Source organism: Diachasmimorpha longicaudata, chromosome 2 (assembly GCF_034640455.1).
Source record: "Diachasmimorpha longicaudata isolate KC_UGA_2023 chromosome 2, iyDiaLong2, whole genome shotgun sequence".
In the NCBI taxonomy this organism is placed as follows: domain Eukaryota; kingdom Metazoa; phylum Arthropoda; class Insecta; order Hymenoptera; family Braconidae; genus Diachasmimorpha; species Diachasmimorpha longicaudata.
In genome coordinates, this window is record NC_087226.1 from 11703128 (window position 1) to 11730188 (window position 27061).

Here is a 27061-nt window from a genome sequence, read left to right on the forward strand (position 1 = left end):
GGCGTTTCGCTTGCCATTCGTCGGTCACAATGGGAGGATGATAGGGGATGTGGGAGAGGGTGAAGAATGATATCGAGGCCTACAGAAAACGTTGTATAGGGCTGCATTAGGAGTCGAGAGTATGAGGTGAGCAATCGATAGTTGTCATTGTCAATGCAGTTATACGGTAAGTGTGAAGACGAGAATATGAAACAGCGATGGTATGTATTCGCGATACAGAGAAGGAATGACGAGTTGAAGTCAAATTGTATCTCAACATCTTGACGTAATTGCAGAGATAATTAATGAATGAGTAATTTATGCATGACAGGGTATTGAGTGAATTATCAATACTGTTGCGCTCGAGTGAAATTCATGTATCTTAATTGGATCATTCACCTCGACAAATACATTTACCTTCAGTGATTGGGAAAAGCGGGTACGCATCAGTGATTATTGGAGGTGAAAACTTCACCCCGAGAGACTCATTGGGGAGAAACGAAAGTGTTGACATAGCGTGAAGAGGAAAACTCAGTTTGAGATTTTTCTTTTTTTTTTCCTGGGAAAAAAAGTTGAATTCGACTTGAGTTTTTCCCCTTTCGTGATATCGAATCTTCATTACCGATGAATGGTAACACAAGTGGGTTACCATAAAAAAAATGTGATTCCCCCGGTTGTGGATTTATCTGAAAAGTGAAATACCGCCGAGTTCCAGCGCCATCTCCATCAATTAGCCAAGACCAAAGCCACCAGGGATTATTCGAATCGCCGGGTAACTCAATTACTCCATCAAAAATGAGATTTCTTTGTAATTGCAAATTTCCGGAATTTGAATAATCACCGTCTCATCCAATCTCCCTAACGACTCAGCCAACTCAGCCCAAAGAAAAAAATCCACTTAATGTTACCTCACGGAGTAATTTACCATTGATGATTTAAGATTAATTTTTCTCGCTGTGAAAAGAACATTTGGCGGTGCCATTACCCGGTTATTATTGTGAGAAAGTACCACCGGGTGGAGATAAATAAAGAATTTTTATATTTCTTCAGTGGATAGTTCATAAGAGATCATATATCAAGCACCGCTGGTCGTTATAGTCCAACGGACCGGGTGAGTAGGGGGGTGGGAGGGTAGGGTTAGGGGGGTAAAGGGGTGAATCTGGGGGGCGCCACGATGGGCGCGCAATGGTGGAAACTAGGACGATTTTAATTTGCATATATTCCGGATTCCCGGACAATTCGGTCAGGAAGCACGTTAAAATATTATAGTATAATGCTAGTATATGTTGAAGAAAAACGGAATTATGTTTGGAAAAAAGGAGGACAAAGAATTGTAAAGATGCATTTGGAAAAAAAGAAAATGTGGAGAAAGAGCGACCCGGATTACTCTTCCTTCCACAGCTAATGTGATCCGGAAAACTCACCACAGGCTCTCATATATCATTATAATTCTTCTCATTTCTCCCTTAAAAGGCCGAAAGAGGGTGCCATTAAATTTCGGTGAAATTTATAATTACTAATTGGAGAATAATAATGAGCGGAAGGAACGCATGTTCTTAATTAGTGAAAAACGTCGTTGCCCTTAATTAATATCTGTGGTAGTAACGACGTAAATCAGATGAGCTTTATGGAATTTTCGAGTTGAAAGGTGAAAAGCTTGAATAGCCAAAGGAATGTTTTCTCTGAAGCGATTAAATATTTCTTTAAACATGATTCAATGCTCCTCTCATCTCGATGAGGATTTCATTAGACTTTGCATTTAATAATTCATTAGTTGGATCGAATAACTGATTTATGATTCAGTGGATATAATTTTAAAAATAATGATAGTGTTAATTTGTATATTTCTAATAGCAGGTTTATTCGAGATGACTGAGTAAAGAGGGGTAAAAGTTATGCTTTATAGAGACCAGTTCCCCCTCATAGGTATGAGTGCACGATATAATGAACCCTCTGCGGGTATTTTCGGGCCATTCATCACCCCACCGTATTTTAGCTTCACGTCAATTTTATCAATTTCCAACAGAGCCAACATCTGTTTCGAAGAGGGTATCATAAAGATGTAACATTTTGTTGTTGTGTTACTAATGAACGGTGAATGCAATAGTGGTTGGGTGATAAACCACCCCGATGCGGGGGTGGACCGCCCAGGTGGTGTACCCGTAGAGGGTTAAAACATTTTCATGGAAATAAAAACACGTATGGGTTCATCAATAAAAAAAAGCTTGTAAAAAGAGTAAAAAAAATTGCAAACAACGATTTTCCAACGACTGGAATGCCACACAACGACAAACGTTCAGTAAAAATTACGAAACTCACAGTTCGTTCAGCGATTACGGAATCGACTCGGAAAATTTACGTCACGACATCGTAATTTTTCACCGACGTTGCTGATAAGAATTACGAAACACAATCGACAAAATTCATGCTCCATAAAATTTCCCTCCGGAATTACCAGAGATACATAATTTTTGTTGTACAGAGAAAGAAAAATAGTTTTACGAAGTATTTATTTACTTCAGAGCTGAATTTGTATTCTCAAAATTGTTCTTCTTTGACTGAGTAATCATCAGAGAAGTCGGATTCCCTTCAGCCGATTACGCGGAATAGTTTTCAAATTTGTCCGGAATATTTGCCCCCGAGTAATTTCATAACTTCTAAGAAAATAATTAAGGAGCCGTCTCTTTTCTGATTTTTTACTTTCATTTTTCTTCGTTATTAATTATTCCGAAGCTATTCATTAAATTTTTCATCGCCGGGTCATAGCACATACATAAATGAAAATAGAAATGAAGATAGATCTCACGACTGTCCTGGAAAATATAGTCCTGCTGCAGGCTGAGTAAAAAACATTTATTTCGCAGATTATCCGCAATGATTTATTGGCAAAACATCCAATTACTGTCAATATGACTTCATGGCTTTCCTCGTTCTCCGCGCGTTTTATATCAAATATTATATCAACAAAAATCTCCGCTAACATCTATATGAAATCCCCTCCCCCACCCCCTTTTTTTCAGAGTCAAACTACAGATTCACAAACGAACTCAGTATATACAGAGAATCAAACGAGCTTTCCATGTCGATTTCCGTCTTGAGTGAATACGCCGAGAGAAACGACGGTAGTCGACATTCGCGATACGAAATAAAATGGAGTGGATGGGAACGAAGTGGAAAGCGGTGCTCCAATTCAATCGTACCTTCCAATCGTCGTGAACCAATATTCGTTGTCGTCTTCCTCAAGATAAAATGAAGAATTTTATTGAAACCTCGAGGTATAAAAAAAAATGAGAATTGAAGGAAAGGAAGAGAGACGAGGAAAAACGCTCATGCCAGTGTCCAACCCAACTGCTCTTCTACATACATTATTCAAACCCACACTTGATATCAAATTCTTTGTAAACCAACATTCATTACTTCTTAGAATTTATTTTACCGTGAACAAATTTCTTTTTCGGGTTATCGTATGGAGGAGTGAGTTGTGTATCGGGCTGTGGAGAACTGCTTTGGTTATGAAAGGAAGAGCTTTCTGTTTCCCTATCTACTGAAATATTTATTTTACATGGGCCATTTCATCAAATATCAAAGGTAAATCTGGCATAAAAAATTTGTAGTCGATTCAATCGGATTTGTAATGATTCCATCGGTCAGTTAATAATTAAATCAGTTATCATCACTTACACAGTACATTTGAATTTAAATTGGTCCCTTTTACCCCCATCGAGATGGAAAAAATTATTTGCACGATCGTCTTTCATACGGATAAATTTACCGAGATTTTCCACATAGTTTTTACTCAACTTTTCTCTTTGCGAAGATAACTTGGATTGACCACATAAAAAATATTGAGGAAAGTGCTCATAACTCTCGAACCTTGAAAAATTCAGAACTTTCGAGAGTACAAAATGCTCAAAGGCACTGAGTAGTTTCTGTAGAACTTTCGCATCGACTTGACATTGTTCAAAGTAGAATTAAAGCCGAGATGAACGTACGTGAAATCAGACAGTCAAGATTTTTCAGCAGTCAATTCAAGATTATTTCAGTTTTGTACATCTTGAAACTTGAATAAACTATTTTTTAATCCCGGGGCATCTCGACGATATTCACGACTACAGTTATTAACACTATGACATGGCAATTTTCGTTTTGATGTGAACACGTACAACCCGTTAATCTGGCCCGAGTCACGAGGGAGTCCTGTTGAGTAATTATATATAAGTACTATAATTCTTGTCTGTATATTTATCTTATCTGTATAAATTGTAACTCCGATAACAATATTTGGTGTTGCCTTTGTATCAAAGAAAATGAAGGCAGATGAAGTGTACTGGATGCAGTGAAATCCAGATTACGCGCTTCGGAGGTTTCCATGATAAATGCAGAATTTCCGGAAAATGGCGCATCAAAATGGGTTATCAATGTATTGAATTATGAAATTAATAATACGTAAATACTCCAACTGTGATGGAACAGAATAAATGTAATAGAGCATTATTTATATGAGAATATTGAATATCTACGCATTGCTCATGTGATGGTGAAAGACCTGATAATAAATCACCATTCAACGGAGAGATTTATCGACAGGGCCAATTGCTGTTCATGGAGTTATTGAAGTAATCGCTACTCCTCCAACATTTTTTTCTTCTCTCAATCCCGGAAACATTTCTCTTCTTTCTTCAAATAAAATCGGTGCCTTTTGATGTCATGTTATAAAACTAACTGCATACGATGGATATGATCTCCGTGTAAATATAAATCCCTAGGATGTGCATGTCTTCTAAGCGAATAAATAAAATCGAGTGAAAAACATTTGCTGTTACATATTGATGAAAAGGAAAATGTTTACGAATGCGATGGCTCAGATTCACTGTGATGAATAACCATTTCATACTCATTCAATTCGATTGAAAATTCATGGAGCCGAGCATTTAATAAAAATCGTCTGACTATTTTTCCAATCCGTAAGCGAGTGTCCTTTTTAATTAGTTTAATGAAACTGGAAGAAAATAATTCTCCAATTCTTAGTAAATCTATCAAAATAAATTTCTAATTTTTCAGTAAATTGTTTTTCGTGTGAAAAAACGAGTCCTGTTGATTTTTTTATTCATTAATTTTTCTAGCTGCTAAAAAATTATTGTTGGTAACAATTCCCGGAAAATAATTTCACTGGGAGTTGCGCGACAGTTGCGCAATTTTAAATAATATTTGTCATCGCGAAGTCTCGCTTTGCTCGATGTTCCATGATATCACTCCGTAGAAGATCCTGAGAAAAATTTCAATGCGACGTGCGCCTCGTTGGTGTGTTGGCACTGGGGAATATTTACAACGAAGTATCACACAAAAGGGCCCAAAGGGGTCGCTAAGGTATTGTGCAATGCTCACGTGGATCGATGTATTTGTGTTCGTCCTATTGGATACCTGTGACTTTTCTAAATTAAAAATTCACAATGTTCAGGTGATCCCCATTAATTCATATCAATTAGCGAAGGATCTACGATTTTCCCATGATTAATAATCGCCTGGAACTAATTGATGATTGATAATTAACGCCGTGTGTGGGCGTTGTTGAACCCATATCGTAGAGCCATGAATATTGCACAATTGTCATTTAGAAGCACTCGGGGTTTTATATCCGATAATTGCTCACGCGAACAGATGATAAAAAATCTTGAAATATTTAATAATCAGACTCTGACAAATGGTTAAATAAAATAAACATTAGTCTCCATATCCAGCATGAGTTAAGATGTATAGAAATGTATACATAACTAATGCAAATGAACTTTCTCCTCCCTAACTTTTCTTTAACTTTTTCCTCCCTCCAACTCCTTAATTTTTTTTATTTCTTTTCCCCAAATGAATGTAATTCTATGACAATGGAAAATGTGGTCATAAATAAGATACTATTTTCCACGGTTTACTTATATTTATACCCCAAGTACATAAACAAATCTTCTTAATGGCGGAAGCATAACTTTAGAAGAAAATCCATAAAATTATAAGAGTATGAATTATCCGTAAGCTGGCAACTCACTTTGCCCCAATTCACAATCACCTTATAATACCGATTTGCCTACATTATATATAAACTTTCAAAATTTCATCAACGTGAGAATAGCCAATTATTCAAGGAAAAATTCGGCTGTCTCATATTTGCAAGTAAATTAAAAACAAACAGCTCCAAAATTTTTATCAATTATTCATAACGCAGTTGATTGAATCCATTCAACCGTGTTGCTGAAATCCAAAGTAAAATTGACCTTTTACTCCAGCGTGCGCGAGTAGTGCTACCAACCCTGTTGCTAATACCGTACGACATTTTTAATCGCTGGAAGAGAATTTACCTGCCCTGATCCCTTCCCATCACTGTGGCGGCATTAAGAATTTCTGTAATGTGCGAGATGGTGTCCCACAAGACCACGGGAGTATTTCAAGCATTTACGGATAAAAATGTTCCATGAAAATTATGTATCTTGTTCGTAATTCCAAAGTGAAATATGCACGAAGGAAATTTTAGGGAACTATTCCATAATTATGACGGGCAATCAGGAAATTTTTCCAGTACATTTTGCCATTTTTCCTTGAATCGTCTGCGAAAAATACTGCAATTTAGATTTCCGATATTTCGGATTATCGCTCCGTTACATCCGACAAATCCAAAAATAAAATTTTTATATCCGCTCCGTATGTACGTGCATGAACGAATTCATCGTGAATTGTTAGCTGATGAATGGGTGAAATTGCATCGTCTTTGTTCACTTTCAAATTTCCTGATCATTACCCTGATTTCCTCCAACTCTCCAAGTTATTCCCGGGTTTCCGCTCAGTAAACACGCAAATAACGTTTCTCACCGCCTGTTGACACTCGAAGATTATAATAAAATATTCAGTTCCAGCGAGAAATCCAAATATAACACCTCAAAAATCACTTCCACATTGTCTCCCATCCCCAAAGATTAGATGTCTCCCACTGTGTCAACCTTCCCCCGCAGTATGATTTATTCCTCATAAATAAGAATGATGCACCAAGGGGGTAAGAGGACAGATAAGACCAGTGGCGTTGCATAATAAACCTCTTATTCAAAAATTCTCTTCGACGCCACCACAGTACCAGATCACAACCCTCCACCCCCTCTCCCCTTCCCCGCCCTCCGACGAACTCAGGCTCATCTACCACACAAGTGTCCAGCGTACAAAAGGGCCTTAAAAACCGAATAGAGATGAACGACTGGGGGAGGAAGTGGATGGGTTAAATTCCTTTTTTTTTCTCTCCTCTCATCTCTCTCGCAATGTCCACATGTATAGTGCCACAAGAGTGGCGGAAGCGGTGGGGGATGAGGGTGACTAGCCTCGTCAGGTCCCCGGAAAATATTTATAAACGCTTTTCTTCCGCACCACGACGCTTAATCGCTCTCTCGAGGGTTTATACGATGAAATAGGAACGGACTAGGTTCGTTTGTAGCCGAGGGCGATCTTACAGATTCTCAAGAGTCGGCTTGTGCCAGACCCCTCTCGTGGGTCGATAGTGGCAAGGCTCATTATACTGCCACCTAAAACTCACCAATTTTTTTTTTCCTCCACCCTTCGATCTCCTAAAACGATTTTTATCGGCACACCAAACATCCTCTCCTCCATTTCCAATAAGGCCACATGCGCCCATACGTATGCAGAAAAAGACGAGAAATCCTGGGAAGAAGTTTCCCAAAAAAGTGGAAAAAAAAAAGTGACAAGAGAATGGGAAAATTTCCAAGATAAATAGAACCCCAGTTTCAAAGCGGTATATTGCCGTGCCTTGGAGGAGCCACGGGGGTGAGTGGGTGAAGACAAAGAAAAACAAGGATGCCGAAGCTCTCGTCCTCCCCCACCTATAATAATACCTACAAAAACGTTTGATGAAGTAAACAGACTGTTAAATAAAAGAAGAGCACTGAGCACCAAATTTATGACAACTTTAGCAGAATATATGAGCGTCGTTGTTTTGGGGGGATGCGAGGTGGAAGAGGGAGGGTCAGACTGAAGTTAAGTTTTACGTATTTTGGTGAGGAATTTTCAGCGTCGAACGGCGAGGCATAACCCTGGGGTACAGAGGACTCATACATAAAACTTTTGTACATATACTTGGAGTATGTGAGTGTCAGTGGTGTGCACACGCGGGCGTTAGAAAATAAAAAGAAATGGAGTAACAAGAAAAGATGAGGGAGAGACGGAGGAGAGTTGGGGGGCGATGGGGAGGAGGTGAGTAAAGAGTAGAAAAAGACGAGAAATCTCACCGCCGCGTTGGAGCCGCGCTGGCGCGAGATGCGGTGGCACGCGGGGGCCGCCCGCACACTCTCGGGTTATAGTGGAAATACCATCCGCAGAGAAACTATAGCCCCCCGCCCCTTATACCCCCCTGGCGGTCGTTCCCAAATTTTCCCATGGGAGTGTATTTTTAAAATCGTGCAAATGAACGAAGGGGAGTATCTATTTTTATTTCCAGGGACAATTGGAGTTGGATAATTCCAATTCAACTGGAGTCGTGAGAAAATTAATTGCCGAATGATTTAAAGAAAAGGTGGAAAATTTTTTTTTCGAGCTTCTACATGTAAATTGTAAAGCGAAGAGGAACGTGGAGGGAGAATGATGAGAGGGTCCGGGTCGGTCGGCCGTGCTTCTGCGCTGTAGCCCACCCATTGCAGCACGAAAACTCCATCGTCTACCCGCGAGACGATGATATGTATAGACCAGCACGAGAGTGAGGATAGAACTGAACTGAGGATGCAAGGGTGAGGTGGAGAAAGGCGGTGGTGGTGAGAGGAGGGGTAGAGGGCGGCTGGAAGCTGAGGCCGGAGCGACGGCGCAAAGCTTTCCACCGTGCGGTGTCGAGGAAAAGCGTTTGTTGGAACCGTAGAGTGCGGCTCGTTAGTCGTCGAGGAGTCATTGACGTTGGACCATCGCTCCGTGGGTCTGAAAAACGTGCGTTGAGTTTACCAGTGAAGTACATCGTCATACCGATTCCAATTAACCAATGCGAGTGTGAATAGAGCTCATTGATTAAGTGTGTGGGCGAATGAACATGCGAGTTGTAAATAATTGAGAATTTTCATTATTTTTTTTTTTATATTCGTAGTTGTCAAGTGTTTTGATGTGCCCTGAATTTTTTTTTTCGTGATTTTCTTTCCTACGTAAATCCCGGTGCCACTCGATCGTTCAGAGACACTCCACCGGGATTGTGCCGTCGTGTGTGTCCCATGTGTACCACCCCCCCACTTCCAGTTCTACTGAATAATCCCAGGAAAACGTGAGTTCGAGGAGGAAAAGTAGTCTACATCGGGTCCAAGTGCTTTTAGTATTGTGGAGGATGAGCCAAGAGTAGGTGGAATGAGAGGAATAGAATAAGATTGATGCTGCTTTGATATTTTTCCCTGGGTGAATTGGTATATGTGGGGTCTTCGAAAGGGGGAGGGGGTGGAGACGATGGTTGTGCTGGGGTATACGTGACCCGTTATATGTATACGTGCCGATGCAAATTTTCACCGGGTGCGAAACGTTTCACAGCTGGATACGCGACCGTGAATCACATCAGGAATATGTTGACTGCTGTAACCAGCAAATGTCAGTGTATGTTTACTTATTCATCATCATTATGTAGTTCAATTGTTTGAGGGAGGAATTTTGATTGGAGTTTGATACTTCAACTTAAACCCCATTATCCAGAATTATTCAGTGGGTTTAACATAAATTTTTGACGAATTCATTGAACTTTCACGATTTGAGGGAAATAGAAATGGAAATATTCATCAGTAATTCTGGTTACATCTCGGGGGAAAATTTGGTAAACAATAACTTTTATAACTCTATCAACCGTGAGAGAACCATGAGGTAAAACGATATCCCCAATTTCCTTCTGTACACGGAAATTTGTTGGGGAAGAGAGAGAGAGAGAGGGAGGGAGGGAAAAGAGACCCCCGATGAATGAAGCTTCTGTTTGTACCCGTTTCTCTAATATTTCGCCACTCAGAGAGGGAATCACACTCTCGTAAACTATCTGTGACACAATCTCGCCAAATTAAATTACGAGTTCCGACAGATTTTTTTTTTTCCTCCACATCCTCTCCTCCTTTCAACCCAACCCCGTCTCCTATTACCTTTTTCGTTTCTCCATTTTCTTTTTTTTTTATTTTCCACTTTTACACCAAGAGCAATTTTTTTTTCACCTGTTTTTTGTGACTCTCGTGACAAGAGCCCATAAAAAAGGGACTTTTTTATTCATAGAAAATAAATGAATATTATGAAAGAAACAAAGAAATGTGGAATGATGGTGAAAAAAGGGTTGTATGGGAGAATGCCAAGAGAAATGGGAATTATATACTGTGACCTAAAATCGGGAGGATTGGGTTGAATTATACTGACGTGCCTTTGACGTAGAAACAAAAAAAATATTCGAGTTGTGCTCGGGGAAAGGAGGGGGGGCTCAGAGGTGCAGAATAAAGAAACGGTGGGGGAAATGGTTTTTGAGCTCTTCCATTAGCGAGCCATCCGAAAGGTGAATTGCTGGTGGAATCGCTTAAAAAAACAGGCCAGAGGATGGTGGATTGAGGTGCTTGGATGGCTTTAATCTTGTTCGTCCCCTATTTGATCAGAAATTCATCGAATATTCTCACCTGAATCATTGAAACTTCACCCCAAAAGAAAAAAGAGAAACAATAATACTGTATCGCTCCCTCTCCCTCTCTCTCGCTCTCTGTGGACATAAAAAATTTTCCATCAAAATCCGTCCTCTTGGAGAGCTTAAATTCCACCTCTCGAATTGGAATGTCAAACTTGAAATCAGCCCGGTAGAATTGGTGCTCCGTGTTGTGAAAAAGAATTGAAATAAATTAGCTTGGGGCGGAAACTATGAGAGAAAGAGGTGAAGTAGAAATTGAAAAAAAGAAACAGTTGAAAATAAATGAAAAAAAAAAAACTTTAAATGACTCTTTGGATTTACAGAGAGTGAACGACAACTGGAAAAACCACCCTGACTTTGCAATAGACCATTGGTGTGGAAATGGCATTGAGGCTTGATGGAGCTGGAGGAACGACTACAACACGTAATACGTGAAATGTTTAATGGAGGAGGCAACTGACTGTTAAAACTTGGCCGAAGGTAGTTCGGAGGTACCGACTGGGTGGAGCATTAATTGGTGCAAGAGGCAATCAAGAGACGCGTGGAGCGATGTCCATGCAAACGAACGCTGGTGACGATGGTGGTTCGTTACCATTTGGTTGTGCCAAGGGTCACCACCAAGAATCACGGTGATTGGGCCCTGTGACGTCCACACGTGTCAATGCGTTGTCAACAAGAGAATTTTTCCCGAAAGAGGCCCCACGATGAATAAATTAGGATGAGGCTGATCAGTCAAATGAACAGCATACGAGGATGAAATCACTGGCTTTAAAGTTCATTGTTATCCTTCGAAAAATTGAAAGAGCCAACGGATAAATAGATGACAGATGAATAAATCAGCTGTCCCGATTTCTCAAGTAAATCGTGGAAGCGTGGAGACACAACTCATTTTCCAACTGACATAACTTGAGATACGTGAAAAGAGGAGAACAGTAAGCTTTGGTCGGATTGGTATACGCTGTTGACTATAGTTTGGAGCCAAGTGAGGAAAACGAAAAGGAATAGGTGGAAAGGATAAAAGCCAGAAGAGTGGGAGAGCATGAGTTCTACTCGGTGTATGTAGAATACCTTGCCCCCTCATGTATCCTCAGACGTGAAAGAGCGAAAGAGAGAAAGAGCGACGATTTTGGAGAGGAAAAGCCGTGAAAAACATGACGCCGAGAAAGTACGTAACTTATGGCCTCGCATAAATAACCAACGCTGAGCTCGTATAACGCTTCTATTCGGGATCGATGCTGCTTTAGGTTCGTTCGCTTTTGGCGAGGCCGTTTATCCTGGACAAGAGCGTGGAATACATACTGAAAGGCGCTTGGAGAGGGCACAGAGAGCATAGGGAAGACCAAACACATAGATTAGAGGAGAAAAATCAAGTCTGAAGTTGAGGAAAGAAATAAGAGCTAGAGGATAAATATAAAAAAAAATCTGTGAGGAGACGGAGAAGGGAGAACCAAAACGAAAAGATATACCCGTAAGGGAGCCTAAACTTTGCCGTCGACATGGGACTGTTGATGTTACTGGCTGCAACGACCCTCCTCTTGGGCTACTGCCAGACGGATGAAAAAGGTAAGGATATAGATATATGTCGTTGGTGAATAGAGAATAGTTGTGTTGTAAGGAGGGAGGGAGTATTCCGTTGTCATGTGATGTATACAACATCAACTTCAGGAATCATTTTATTCAGTAACATACTCCTATTATCTTCTCGGCTCTGACTTACCCTCAGCGATGTCTATATAAATCTTTATGTACAATGTTCGTAATGGTCGTGTTGTTCTATCTCTAAATGTTCATACACTGAAGTTATTTTGGATCGCAGTCTATTGACACCGTCTCATCATTAATCCTCATGGGCGGTGAGTCGCGTGAAGTTACCGTTCAAATTATTTTCGGCCTGAAGGAAAATTAATTTTTCCATTCCAGAGATGACTGTGGAAAAACTCATGGTTTTAAATATTAAATTTGGTATAAATTCCATTTAATTGGTTTTTGGAGGGAAAAATTTGATGTTCTCTTGGTACTGTGTGGAATTGGATTGAAAGGACTTGGCAAATGGGGAGTTGAAAAATCTGTGACCGTTGTCAGGGAAAAAGTCAAGGAGTATTCGGTTCTGATTCGATATATAATATCAGCGATCATTTTATTCAATACAACTATTATTGTTGCCTCGGGTCGTGTTCCACGTTCTCATCCTTTTTTCATTTGAAATATGACCTCGACGATTATCCTAAACAAATATGAGATGCCACAGGAATTGCGGAATAAAGTAGATTATGATTTTATGTAGGGTAAAGAGAGGCTGGGGTTGGTGGTGATATCACATAGCATCTCTTTTATCCTTAGCATTTCATACTTACGGAGAGTTATAATGGCAACGATAACAGCCACTTTGCGCTAGATGTAGCACTGGTGGATGTACTGGTTTGTGTGGCTTTTGGTGTTTCTCCGCGTGCAACCTGGGCTCTGCGATAATAGAATGGATGGCAAGGAGCAGGCATTCGACAAAACCCAGGGCTAAGCCTTCTTACGCGGGTGATGGTACTGGGGCACTTTACTTGGTAAACAAACATTTGGAATAATTCAGGGGATGCTGGAACAATGAATGAGTATTTTCTTTTGGAGTGACTTCGGGGAGATGTTTGCTCGTTTTTTAGGTGAAATTCAATGGAGAGTGGAACTGGCTTTGACAGGGATGGGTGGGGAAGGGTAATGTTATTGAATTCTGACATTTGTATTTTGTGCTTGTGGATGTGGAAGGGAAATAATAGAGGACAAGTGGGTCATTGGATTTTAGTTTTTTCGTGATGTCGCCTTTGGGGGATGAGAATATGGTTTTTGATGGATATAGTTTACCTTGGGCATAGTGGAATGATGGGTTTCATTTGATTTACTTTGGACGAGGGAATTGGGCATTCAATGCCATTGGACATTTGGGAATCAATGAGTTACGTGAATTGTCAGTGGTGTCGAATTTCGAAGTTGGTTTAAGAAAATATCGAGTACTGGTGGCGAGTCGAGGGGATGATATTCTGAGGCTATTCCTACCCTAAGACTAAACAAAGTTGGCAGCTGTAGCTATGAAGTTGTCAGATAAGGATTATCATAATAAGCAGAAGTTATCCGGGATAGATTTGCTCAATAAGAAATGATGCGGTGATGGGGAAAATACGATGTGATAATTTTGAAAATATTTTTTCATAGGAATATGTGAGACTTCCAAGTTGATCAGTGGAAATGTACTTTTTTGGCTACAAGACTGAGAGGAGATCGTCCTTGAAGGCTTAGAGATAGAAGTCAGTTCTTACTGAGGGGTAGCTTTGAGTTTTTTTCGGAGTCTTGTGGTATTTTAATGTCAAAGTTGTTCCTATGACTTTTAGGAGATACGAGTGGACAACTGAATGAATATTTTAACCCCAGATATGCGGTGGGTTTTTGTCAGGTCTTTCAGGAAGCCAACTAAAAAGTGGTCCTGTAGTTCGGGGGTAGTTTACGAGTGACAGTAGAGGTTTCTTTGGAGGTATTACTTTAGGAGATGATGAAAAGCGGGTTCTCTAATAGGGTGCCTGTCTAAAGTAGCACTTACAATTATTCCTTGGGACTTATAAGAAAAATTTGAAGCAATTTCAGTATCAAATATTCCCTTTACTGTTTCCCAGGAACCCTGAGTAATTTCAAAGCTTCCCCTCGATGACAAAAAATGAGGTGATTTTCTTATTATTCCTTCCGCAGTCTCATATATTTTTCATACAATGGAATGAAAAAAAATTAATTTGTCGGAGCATTTATGTTGCAGTGCCATTTTTATTCTTATGCAATTACCTTGAATAATATCATTAAATTTAATGATAAAAATAGGGATAACTTCAGCTTATTGATTCAACTTCAACGAAATGCTACTAGCATTGTTGAACACGAGCATTTCAACAATTTTTTACCCTCTCGACAGGTATTTTCAATTCAAGCATTGTATACCTCTGGAAATAAATCATCAATTGCTCTGAAAACCATACCCCAATCAAGCAGCAAATGGAATGCAAAAAAAACTGTGTCATTGAACCCAGAATCGTGACAAAATTCCAAAACTTCACCGTCAAAGATTAACAAGTAGAATTGTATTTCACTGACCATTCAGTGACCATATCCTCCCCAAAAAGCTATCGATATCGAGTTTTTACCTTCTCATTTTCAAATTACACCGAAATAAAATCAGTAACCAAACATTCCTAATATCTCACAATCCCCATTAAATCCCCAAGAAACAAAAAGGTACTTAAATTTGTCAAATTGCTTTAATTTCCTCAAAATTCCCTGCCTCTAAATCTTGAAGTAGAGTCATTTGCAAAGCCCCCGACTTTAATTAAAAAGTTTACTCAGCCAAATAATTCGACTATTTTTCTTCCTCCTAATGGTGAAAGAACAGAGAGACCTGAAATTTTAAATTGCCTATTTTTTTCTCCTCCCCCCTCTTACTCCTGTTACAAAAGTAGATATAAAGATAAACTCCGTAGATCCCACTGGTAAACTCACTCCATCCTTTCCCCATTCTTCCACCCTCTTTCTGCCAACCTTATAACTTTTTACATTTCCGATACCCACTGTGAAAACCACAGTATTCATGTGTGAGAAAACGAAATTTCTACTGATGTGCATGAGACTTGTATCCCGCATCCACGCTCTAGCTGTCTATTCGCTCGTGTATCCCCCCAGGTTCCCCTACTGCCCCCTCCCCCTGCCGGCTCGTTTCACGTTTATTTATTGACGAGGCGGAACGTTTGGTTTTGTTACGCTGCGGGCGGGCCCGAAGCATCCAATGTATCGACAGTGGTCATGAATTGAGGCATTTTTAACTCGTTTTTTTTCACCCCCTGTTTACGTTTTTTTTCCCCCTCATTCCATGTGCGTCGATTATATGCATCAGGCAACGAACAATTTGCAAAAATGAAAACCCTCCCAGTTTCAAAGGTTCATGTCTATACATTGTTGGATGATAAAAATTGAGAGGTAAATGTTCACAACGTTTTTCCTATGAAAGTTCTATTGAATCCGATGAAATTGCAATTAAAATTGATCAAACATTTGCTCCCATGTTCGCAAATGGATTTCCCACCCGCCAACCACGAGCGTTGAACCACTCCTCAAATGACTTTTTAAATGCAAAATGCTCTCAGTGTCACTGTTATATATTTTTGGAAATCGATCGATATTGAATTGGGCACAGACGTATTGCTATTGCCAGTGATGGAAACTCGTAAAATAAACATTCCTGTTTCCTCTCGTGTAATTGAATCGAGAAATTCTATATACAGGACAACACAACCAACGAACGAATGCCATATACTATTTACCATTCAGTGTCGTCTATGTTAAAAACACTGGGGACAATTGTACATATAGTGAGCACTGGTAACTCCATTATTTTACGATACCAATTCTGGAATCGCGAGTCAACTTTTGACAGTGTGATCAATGTATGAGTATGGATATGTATGGATTTTTATTTTCCATTCACCCTACGGTTATGCATTTTTATACCCAATATTTTTGGGCGACGAGTGAAGAATAAACTTGGCTATTTCCAATATTTCTGCGTGGTGGTAGTTTTTTTGCACTAAAGATAAAAAATATTGTGCAATAAAAATGTTGCGGAGGTATAAAATGAGAGTTTGGGAAGTAAGTTTTGAGTTTGGGATCATTTCATGTCGTGACGGAGAATAATTTGGGGAATGTTGGAGAACTCTTCAAAGGACTTGAAAATCAGGGGATTAATCCCGAGGGAATTCGAGCGTCAATTGCTATCGAAATTTATCAAACAGTTGATACTTTTTTTTTGTGGTTGTGAAGGCCTCAGTAATCGAGGAGGTTCTTCGGGACTTTTGGAAGGTTGATTTTGCGTCAATTCTGCTACCTGCACCTCGCAAATTAAAGCGAAAAAAGTACATTGAGAGGAACTCATCATTCCGCCCATCAAACATGTTTCCCTTAAATAAATAAAAAAATCTGACTGGAATGTGTGGACAGGGGACATTCGTTGAACGTGGTAATATCGACATAAAATATAGCTTAAGCACATGTGCAAAGGAATTATTCAGCAAGTGGAGGTAGCGCATGTAAAATTTAAAATTGTTATGCGACCCCTGGAGATCGTGAACCACGACGGAAAAATTCAGAATTTAATTCATTTTAAGCAAATTGTTCCTCGTGTTAAATTCAATTCTGCTCGTGGGCTACCACTTTTTAATATACGCTCTCCCAACCCCCTTTTATGATGTTCAACAGTACAATGCATTCACACAGTAGAATTCGATGCTTTTCGGGTGAGTGATTGGCAACTCTCGAAATCACTCGAATCGCCAACTTTTTATTCGCAGAAAATTCTTACGTGCAAGCATACAAGTGTATCATATACCCATTCTGTGCGGCATGCCTCATAAATTTTAATCGATTTTTCCTAGGGAATACCTTACACTCAGAAAAACTTGAATGTCGATGATTTTTTTTCAACCCAATTACGTCCAGTGGAAAATGATATCTGATAAATATTTTAATTGGCGGGTTTAATATCAGTAGAACAGTCCTAACAAAGAGAATTTCCATCTCCCTCCATAATCTCATGAATATAAGAAAAATGTCATATTCTACTGAACATTTAAGTCCATTTTGCTTTCTGGGATTTTCGAAGGAAGAGATCCCGCGGGATTTTTCAGGAAAAATATATTTTTGCAGAGGATTGTATAGAGAACCTTGAGAAAACTCTTTGACATTTTCTCCAGACCCTCCTCATTGTAGAATATTTTTGAAGGATGGAAAAACCAATAAAAAGTGAGACTCGGAAAAAAATGTCCTTGATGTCAGACATAAACTCTATCATCCCCCGGAGGATTAGCATATGAATCTTGCACATTATTAACACCATTAACAAAGAGCAAAGCTCGCTAAATGGATCGACCAACATATTTCAGGAAACGAACTGAAAAAAAAACGTATCCTAGACGTCCTGAGCCTAATCAGTAATTTACGCCGTTAAAACCGAATCAAGAGGGTGATAATGCTCAATAAAAGACTACTTCCCGCGAATTACCACAAAACGGATGAGAGTTAAAAATAAAATTGAAAAATAAAAAAGTACCTCTGCTAGAAGTACAAAAGACGTGCTGTGAATGGACAGGAGTTTTTTCCCTCCCCCCAATTCCGACTATTGGGAAAAGTCGCTCGCTTTATCGACTCTCGATGTAGAATCCGCCTGTTCACTCTTCCCTATAATCATCTCCGGAACCTGTCTTTGAGTCCCCTTTATTGGAATACACGGTTTATTCCCGCTCCATGCAATATCATCTAAATCTCATGAAGCGTTTGCACAAAAAGAAAAAAAAACATTCAAGGACTATAAAAGAACACCATAAAGCAAACGAAAAGAAACTCATAAGAATGTCAAAATAATAGAGGTGTTAAAAAAAAAAGGTTGGAAATAAAAGTGCAATAAAAACGTTTTTATTTGATTTCAGTATCGCTGTATGGTGCAAGCTACATTCACTTTCCAGTGCAGGAGGCGAAGGGAGGTACCGACATAAGTTTTCGTTTTCGTACTCATCTATCTGACGCAACCCTCCTATTGGCAGCTGGAAAAACCGACTATTGTCTGATAAAACTGGAAGCCGGAAGACTGAAGGTTTGTCTCTTCTTTGATGATACCTCTACCATTGTCTGTCTCATTGCCGATAGGCTTCCAAGTTCTGCAACCCGTTTGTTCAGTATTTTGAAACTTTGAAGAAAGCGTTAGTTCGTATCACAGTAATGCAGACACTGATGGGTTTGTTGGACAGAAGAATAAAGAAAAGCACTGAGGCAAAGGATCAGAGAAGCTCGAGTTGAAATTTAACTGGTGGACTTGATCCACAGGATTCACTCTGGCCGCAGTTTTAGTTTCACTTTGGTCGGTGTGCTAACGCTTTTCAAATCTGAAATATAAAATAGTTTACAAATGTGATTATAATCCAATCCGAGGGGAAGTACCGGAACTCATATTATTTCAAAAAATACCTGCGAACTTGACGAGTCAATACTGCTATTACTATTCCCCGACCCCCCCCCGATTCCCCGATTACTAGCCCCGATCATATCTCCATCAGTGGGGTTCATTGAAATTATTGCAGTTATGGGAAAACGAGAAGGAGAAATGTAGTGAAATTGGCTAGTTCGAACGTATATTGAACAAATTCCAACAACAGGTTATCATGTTATCTGGTTGTTAATTCTACGGTGGATTGAGATGATTTTGGTTGGAGAATATTTATCACCAAAAATGTGGAGAATGTTTGAGAATTGTGAGACTCGTACGATATTGTCGTTGGACTATTCGTGGAGAAAATATTGAATTTTCAGAGATAGAATCCAGGTAGAGAGCAGGGAAATTCCTTGAGAGAAAGGGGATCTTCTCTTCTCCCGGGGCAATCCCGAGATAAAACTGAAATGATCGCAAAGGGTTAACCATTTACAGTGCGTTAAAAAGAAAAAGAGACGATTGATGAGAGAAGTCGGCCGTTTTCCAGAGTTCAATGAGAAAAATGTGAAGTAATCGGAAAGCATCGTGATCTGTTGATCTGTTACCAGAGTAGAACGGAAGGATCAAATTTTTTCCATTTCTCGCTGATCCTTTGTCGGAAGAATGAATCTCGGAACGCGGTTTTACTGACATTCACCCCTTAACGATGTTGAAAATTCTCCACCGGATTTCAATGCCGTCGTATTCCTCGGGGATTCAATGTTTATTTTATTTTTTTGCGAAATGAAGACTTGTAGATAAAACGTGCGTGTTAATGTCGAGCTTTAACACCAGTTGATGTCGGATAGTGCGAAATGAACATTTCTGAATTTTTAACGGTGACAATGAAATTATCAACATCGCTTCCAGTTTTAACGACAGGCTCGGTGTTAAGGGTAGAAGTACTTTGACTATTTTTTCCCCCCCAATGAAATGCGCTTCCTCTTTTGTAGTCGAACATCAGAGCCTCTATTTGAGCTCCATTTGAGCCCGACGTTACGAACATTTTACAATGATTTCATTATCTGTACGTAGTGGGTCGGAATTTTTATGTCAATATCAAATGAATGCAAAGCGTTTTAAAAATGTTAAAAATATTTCACTCAATTTTCTTTGAAGGAGTCTTCCAAGAATATACTCAATTGACCTACATTGCCTATTGTTTAACTATTCAGTGCCTTCTGTCTTGTCATGGAAGACACGAGGTAATGGTATCGTGCGGTATTCGCACAATATTTTTACGGGAAAATGATTTTACATCCGCCGACTACGAAACCGAATATTTTCTCTCTCGCACTTCTCCGTCTAGTTGAAACTCAGCCTTGCTGTATCACTATCTGACTCCAGCTTTCTGTCACTTCCTCTGGAGAATGGTGACACAAAGCACTGGAGAAATAACGAGTTATTCTTTGATGGTCATATCCATCGGCAAAAGAACATTGAGAGGTCTCCTCGAATCATGCCATCCGATATTCTCCGTATCCGTATCCCGAAGTCGGCATTCCCAGTTCAAATGGTTACTGCTTCAATGCACAATTGCTTTCACGACCATTTACCTCGCTTCCATAATACATATTCCATAGAATATAGCGGTTTGGATATACGTCATGGTGGGATACAACCGAAAACGATTTTGCAAATGGTGGTAGTAGAGAGTGCCATTGGATATATTCAGAAAATAGGAGGACAGAAGGGGGATGAGATACATTGGGACGTTCAAGGGGATCGTGGTGTCGTGTACAGACTCGAGGGGGTAAGAGAAGAGGCGAAAATCTCATGTGATATGGGAGTTAGTGACAACATAAATCCGAGAGGTCGTAGGGATTAGCCGGTTGGTCCGTTATACCTCTCCTCGATGCGGTAATCGATATTTGCTCGACGTGCTCATACCAATTTCACGTGAAGGGGATGGAGCCAAGCTCCACTGGACTAAATCGAACCTAAAAGAACCGAGTGAACAAATAACAAAAAAAAAATGAGGAGAATGAAAAATAAAAAATGTCAAATAAAAAACAAAAACGGCGACCGGAGTAAAAAAACGATATGCAGATAAAAAAGGGGGGAGGAAAAAAAAAGGAAAATCGGTTCAATGGGTTAATATTTTATCTTTCTGTTTCAATTTTTATTTGACGATATTTGGACGGTCTGACTAGACCTAATGTTCATCGTGATACAGACGTTGTATAACATTTTGCGCTCCACCGGATAATTTGGATAAAGCAAATAACGGAAAGACATGCGGAGTGTAGGGCGATAATTAACTCTCAACGATCTCAGTTGGCACGGGGTCAAGCCCGCGCGGTTCTAAAACGAATATCACGTTGCAAATTGACGTAATCCCAGGCAAGGGATCTCCTCCCTCTGCTCGGATAATTAATCAAGCTCGTCTCTGAGTTCTATCCCCTTTCTACCTGTACAATTCCTCCTTTACGTATTCGGTATACTCTTTTAACCTACAAAACTGACTCTTACTATCCTCCACTCGAAGCCCGAGGATCCACCCCTGTAATGACACGGCCGCTGAGCCGCCGCCAAGTTAACGGGGTGAGCGCATTTGCCCTTGTCTTGAACTCGTCTGACTTTTCTTCACTGTTGAATTAAAAAAGATAAATTGGGGGAAAAACGGAGGTGGGAATGCCGGTGCGAGAGTCACAATGAGTGGATAATAATGGGGAATGGGGCATTGGTACGGCTGGAGAAAAATACCAAGGGAATATTACCGAAACCCCAAATTTATGCACCTGGAGAAAAATATTTAGTCAAATATACAGGAACTTTTCACGTAATCCTCGATAGGGGGCGGTTGTTTGATGATTTTTACAGAAACAGGAGAGAACTAAATTTTTGATTTGTTCTTCTCGGGAATATGAAAGAAGCATGAAATGACTCAGATTTTCAATTTAGTTAATAATAATAATTTAAAACCTTGAAATAAGTGGTTTTAAGCAGAATTTTCATCGCAACCAAACGGAGGTTTCAAGTTTCGTAAGTTAAGATTTTCTGGAGAACATGACACAGTTATTTCATTGTATAGAAGTTTGAAGGAATGCCCAGCGCCGAGAGAAGTTTTGCGATTAAGATTTTATTGCGAAACTTGTCCTAATCGTTAATATGCAGGAAAGCTTGGAAAAGAAATGTGCAATTTATAAGCACAAAGGGTATTTGGTAGGATTAGTGTTCCTAGCTGAATTTGGACCCGTATGAATGAGTCCACGACTGGTTAAAATCCTGTTCATACTACAAAGTCATTCCCTTTGATGGAACTGTTACGATTTTCATTCAGAATATTCTGTGATTTTTGCAATGTTGAGAAAGTAGAGATATAGTATTTTGAGGTGGAGAATGGAACCATTTTATCTGAACCGTTTCTATAAATCTATTTCTACTGTGGAACTGCTTTGAATAAAAAATCTCGTGAACTGTTAACATGGCGAGATATGTTTGAGAGACTGATTTTCTAGGAGTATTTCATTTCCTTTTCCTTTAGCATTCCGTCTCTCAGTTCTCTGCTGCACAATACTGACTTAGTTTTTCGGTTAGGAAATCTGATTTTTCTCCATCGTATAAATAGAGGAAAAACAAATTGAAAAATGAGTGGTAATTGTCTGAGGAACTTACAATAATTTATTTTCGTGGGTATAAAATTCACTTTTGTTAAAACTCTAAATATAATCAAATGTACCATGAGTCCACATAAGTAATTTTTCTTCCGGGAAATTCGTTGTTTATAAATTGCTCGTAACATCGCGTTTCGTAAATTCCCCCTAAAAAATACATGAGTAATTCCATAATTTCGTCGGAATGATTATCCCCTATTATCTCCCATAATCGCTCCTATACTTCCGTGAAGTCAAAAAACTGTCAGACCGCCTGTTTCCTACTTCCTAAATCTCCCCACTTGCTTGTCATCCATTTCCCCTCAAAGATGTCTACCAAATACCCCTAATCAATTCATTCCTGTCATCAAATTTACCGCAGTACACATCACTCTATTGACGCACTTCCATCACCATCCCAAATTCCCTCTCCGATATTTATAGTTCACCCCAGTAAGGACGTGACACATGGGAAAAGTCACCTACAAAAACAGCCCCCCTCGGGGTCAGAAAATATACAGTTTCATTTGGTTAAAAAAAAAAAGGAGAGAATTAAAAATAGACATTTCCAGTTGACGGGATCGAGTCATAGTGCCGATGGCGCTGCCAGGTCCAATCGATTCCACGCGATTTCCCCTTTCGGTTTTCGGTATATTCATATTAAAAAATATTTTTTAAAAATATGCATTTATCTGTACAGGGAGTGTGTTGGGTCCGTCGCATCGATTTGCTACCGCAGGATAGATACACAATCCCATCAGCCTCAATGCAATGGAGAATTTCCATAAAATCGAGAGCATTACGCGTGCATACACACCAATGTAACACCAGTATTCCGGAGATTGGGAATTAATTGGTTGAATTCTATCACTCGGGATTTAATGTGTCGGAGAGTGGAATAGGGGGAAAATTTCATAATGTTGAAAATTAAAGGGGCGCGGGGGCTGGAGGCACTGACAATTTGTAAGATGTTAACGTTTGAGAAATATATGTGTTACGGTGGCTGAAGGGGGTACTGGGGTGGAGCTTTGAGGTGGCCTACGTTCTCTTCATGCCAAAGTAACGTATTAATCTTCCAATGTGGATAGGAATGTTAAGGGGGTGCGCAGAGCAAGCGAGAGTGAGTGTGTGAGGGCTGAAGAGATGAATTTGGCTATGGTGTAAGTTGGCGCCTTTGGTATATGTTGAAGCCGGTTCTTGGAGGGTGCACAAGGGGGATCTTACAACGTTTATGTTGAATCTGCATACCCATTCGGCTGCTCTCGCCCGAGGTTGAGATTTAAGCTTCGGAAATACCGTCTTCCATGGGGTAGTGCACTTTTTAAGGTTTTTCTTTCACATCCTCTTGATTCAGTTTTAGTTTGTCTTTGGTTTTTTTTTTCATCCTCTTTGTGCAGCAGGTAATGCTAATACGTCCTGGGTGACTGGAGCACTGCAGTATTAACGTCATTTTTTATTTATCAGACGACGGCGAATGTCGATAATTCCCAAGATGGTTTCGAGAGATTTTTTCATGTTCTCAGTTGTTGCGTTTTTTTTCGGGGGATAGAAGATGGCAGAGGGTAATGGATGTAAAATTGTGATTTTAATCTGGAGAGGCAGGTGAGGGAGAACGTCCATGAATTTATGAATATATTTTTAACGGGGGTAGTCGGTTAAATTCAAATTTAGTCATTATTTTTTGAATCACTTGGAATTTTTTTGGGAAATTATTTTTTTTTCACGCTATACTCTTTGGTTTTGTTGGTTTAAATTAATTTGAGGGGATGGCTAAGTGCGAAGTTGAGTGGATTGTGCACTCTGGATATTTCTCTTCGGTACTATTTTTGAAATATTTCGGGAGAAACCGTCGGTCGATTTAATTGCGCCGAAAGGTTTCAGAATTGTGGGGGTTTCGGAAGCACGACAGTGGAAGTAAATATATCCTCTGATTCATGATTTTTTCCGGGGATTATAAAAACTTAAATATAATAGGAGTATCTATCTCATATCTCGCCCTTCTTTTTACAAAATAGAAATAATTTTATTAATATATTTTTCGAAATTTCTGTGGCATTTAAATGGAAGCGAAACATCACTTTTGACTCCTGTGATGGCATTCGTTGCTTTCGTCTCTGTCTGCCACCCTCGCCCTCGTCAGAAATTTTTGTTGCTTTCTAATAAAAATAGTTTCTCCAAAATGATGCTTTCACAGAACATCCTGACTGATCATAATCCGTTCTGGAGAAATAATCCGACGTATGCGCCTCCAACTCCAAAATTATCTAGTACTTCCCCCAAGCTTCCTGGCAAACAAACGATTGTGTCAAGTTTTGGAGGCAAATCCCTTGCGCAAGCGCTCAGGACTTTTCAACCTGCAGAACCTGACGTTCTTGTTTGTTGCCAGCGAAGTTAACGGGAAATAGCCGATAATCCTGCCGCTCTTGCGGTATTAACACGGATTATTTTTTCCATTCAAATTTCCATCAAAAGCATTCTACCCCGTGACCTTACCAAGTCAAGTCAACTTGAATATAAGTGAATTGTAAAATGATAATAGATTTACTTTGAATTATTCGAATTTACTTGAATTTTACTTGAAACTTTGTGAGCTTTTTCTCTTCTAAATCGAATTCTATGCCACTCTTGTTAACAGTGCTCCTAGACTGTCCACGAAAAACCGATTCCTTCTTGAACAGAGAAGATTGCAGGAATTTTATATGCCCCACGTTGCTAGCAATGCTACTGCTGCCGACCAAAGCACGTGCTGTGAATTTTCGTTTGGAAATCAAGAGAATGTCCTGAAATTGGCAATATTGTTCCTCGTACTGTCCCCCAAGTCAGTAAATACGGCAGTCCAAGGGAAATATATAGCGAGAGAGGAAACGAATGAGGATTCGATGAGTGCTGCACAACTAGGGAAATTTTCTGGGAGAAAGAAACGCAAAGGATATTGTGTATCCATGCAGGGAGAATTATCTTGAAAATCGCAACTAGTTGGTAAAATATATATCAACTGGATGAACCCTGAAAGTGTGAAAAGCCTCCTCTACTCATTTTTTTATTCATTTTATGGAAAATATTCCGGTAATTTACATGCGAGTGATGTAGTGCATTTGGGAAGAAAATGATCATGAAAATTCAACGCTTAGACGGGTGGATTGGAGGAAGTTCATGAGTTCCTAGTGAGAAGTAAATGGAAATTTGAAAACTTAATTGAATTTTCAGTGGAGCGTAAGTATTCAGAAAGACACAGAGGAAGAAAATGGATAGAAAGTTCATGGAATGAGGGTTAAAAATTGGGGTAACATTTGAAATGAGAACTCCACAAATCGTTTCGAAGATGCTGACTAGGGGCATTCAATGGTCTGAAAGTGATTAATAATAATTAATTGGGATGATATAATGAATGGGTGAATCTAACTGCTTCTTACGATGCGATTTTTAAGGGCGGACTTGAGAAATATGAGCCATTATCCCTCGTTTGCTGAAATATGACCCATTATGGATACAATTAACAACTTCCCCCGAAAATCGTTGGGAAACAGAAGACTGAAAATTTAGAAAGTTTTATCAATATCAGTATCCGTTATTTTTCCAAAGGCTCGTCATATCGAGTGATGTGAAAGCTCATGTGGCCATTATATGTACGGAAACCCCTGAGGAAAATTGAGGGTGTGCGAATTACCCTTAATTGTTACGAAAATTGTCGATGGAGAATCAACATTTAGTGAAAACCTCGTTGCCTCGATTTCCAACAATTTTCCCAATGTGAATATTCACGGAGAGAAGTTTTGAGAAAAATTCGCGGGCTCGCACGAAAAAAAAAGCCCGAATTGGAGTACAGTGAAGGAGTATTTCATGGGGGAAACGCGTAAGGTCTTTAAAAGCTCGAAAGCCACGTGTGAATTTTTCAGTGACCTCGATTTATTCCCGCGGATAGTGGGAAGCAAACGAGTTTTCGGATATAAATTTTATATTGAGGAGGGTCCCATATTGTATACGAGAACTCTATCACGTAAGTAATACCTCGTAAAGGATAAACTTTACAAGGGTCAAACGTTGCGAAGCTCCATTCTCAAAAGGGTCATCTCCCTGGTGGAAATATCAATCTCATGATTTAATAAGCTTCATTGAACTCTCCGTTGTAGCATCGCCTGTATCAATATTTATTTGTTGCTCCTCGAATTCACTCACGGTTTCTGTCAACATTATAATTTTGTATAATTTGAATAATCCGCTGAAGGAGGAATTCCTAAAGTCGCTGGCCTTAATGATGATGAATTCTTATTATGAATCACAGAAATTTTATTGCAACGAAAATTCCTCATAAAGCAACAAAAATTCGACAAAGTCTATAAAGGACTGTATACGCTATCCAACGAATTTGATCAAATTCTCAGATATTAATATAGATGTGAAACCCACATTGAGGCATTTTTCAATTATAATTAAGCTCTGTAATTGTCACAGCAATGTCCGATATGGGGCATTACACTGCGACCGACATCAAATGATTCGTGAAATTTCATTTAAGTGAAAATGTCACATTCAACAAATATGAAACTTCCCAAACTGGGGTAATTTGCAAGAATGTCAGTTGATGCACCCCACTTCCACCCCAATCACCTCATTGGATCGATAAATGATTAAAGTAGCTAAGTGAATGATACCTGTTTGAAAATAAATTAGCCGAATTAATTAGATTAATAGGGAATTAAATTACTTCATCTGCAACGCAATTTTATATGCCCATTTAGCGAATAAATGGATCGAAAGTCCATTAAAAAAATCCAAAATTACAAGATTCATCGTAATTAA

At 39.4% G+C, this 27061-nt stretch overlaps 1 protein-coding gene across 6 annotated transcripts in view; it reads left to right on the forward strand.

Annotated features, from left to right (window-relative positions):
* Positions 1-8830: 8830 nt before the first annotated feature.
* Positions 8831-27061, forward strand: part of LOC135170223 (chondroitin sulfate proteoglycan 4) — a 33510-nt gene continuing 15279 nt past the window's right edge. The window contains exons 1-4 of one of the 6 annotated variants that reach the window (XM_064135834.1): positions 8831-9582; positions 10954-11795; positions 11875-12193; positions 18130-18293. In XM_064135834.1, coding sequence (XP_063991904.1) covers positions 12127-12193; positions 18130-18293 — 231 coding nt within the window. In that variant the 5' untranslated portion in view covers positions 8831-9582; positions 10954-11795; positions 11875-12126. Of the gene's footprint in view, positions 9583-10953; positions 12194-18129; positions 18294-27061 lie in introns of all 6 variants that reach the window. The other 5 variants (XM_064135824.1, XM_064135845.1, XM_064135854.1 and 2 more) reach the window with 5 other exon arrangements.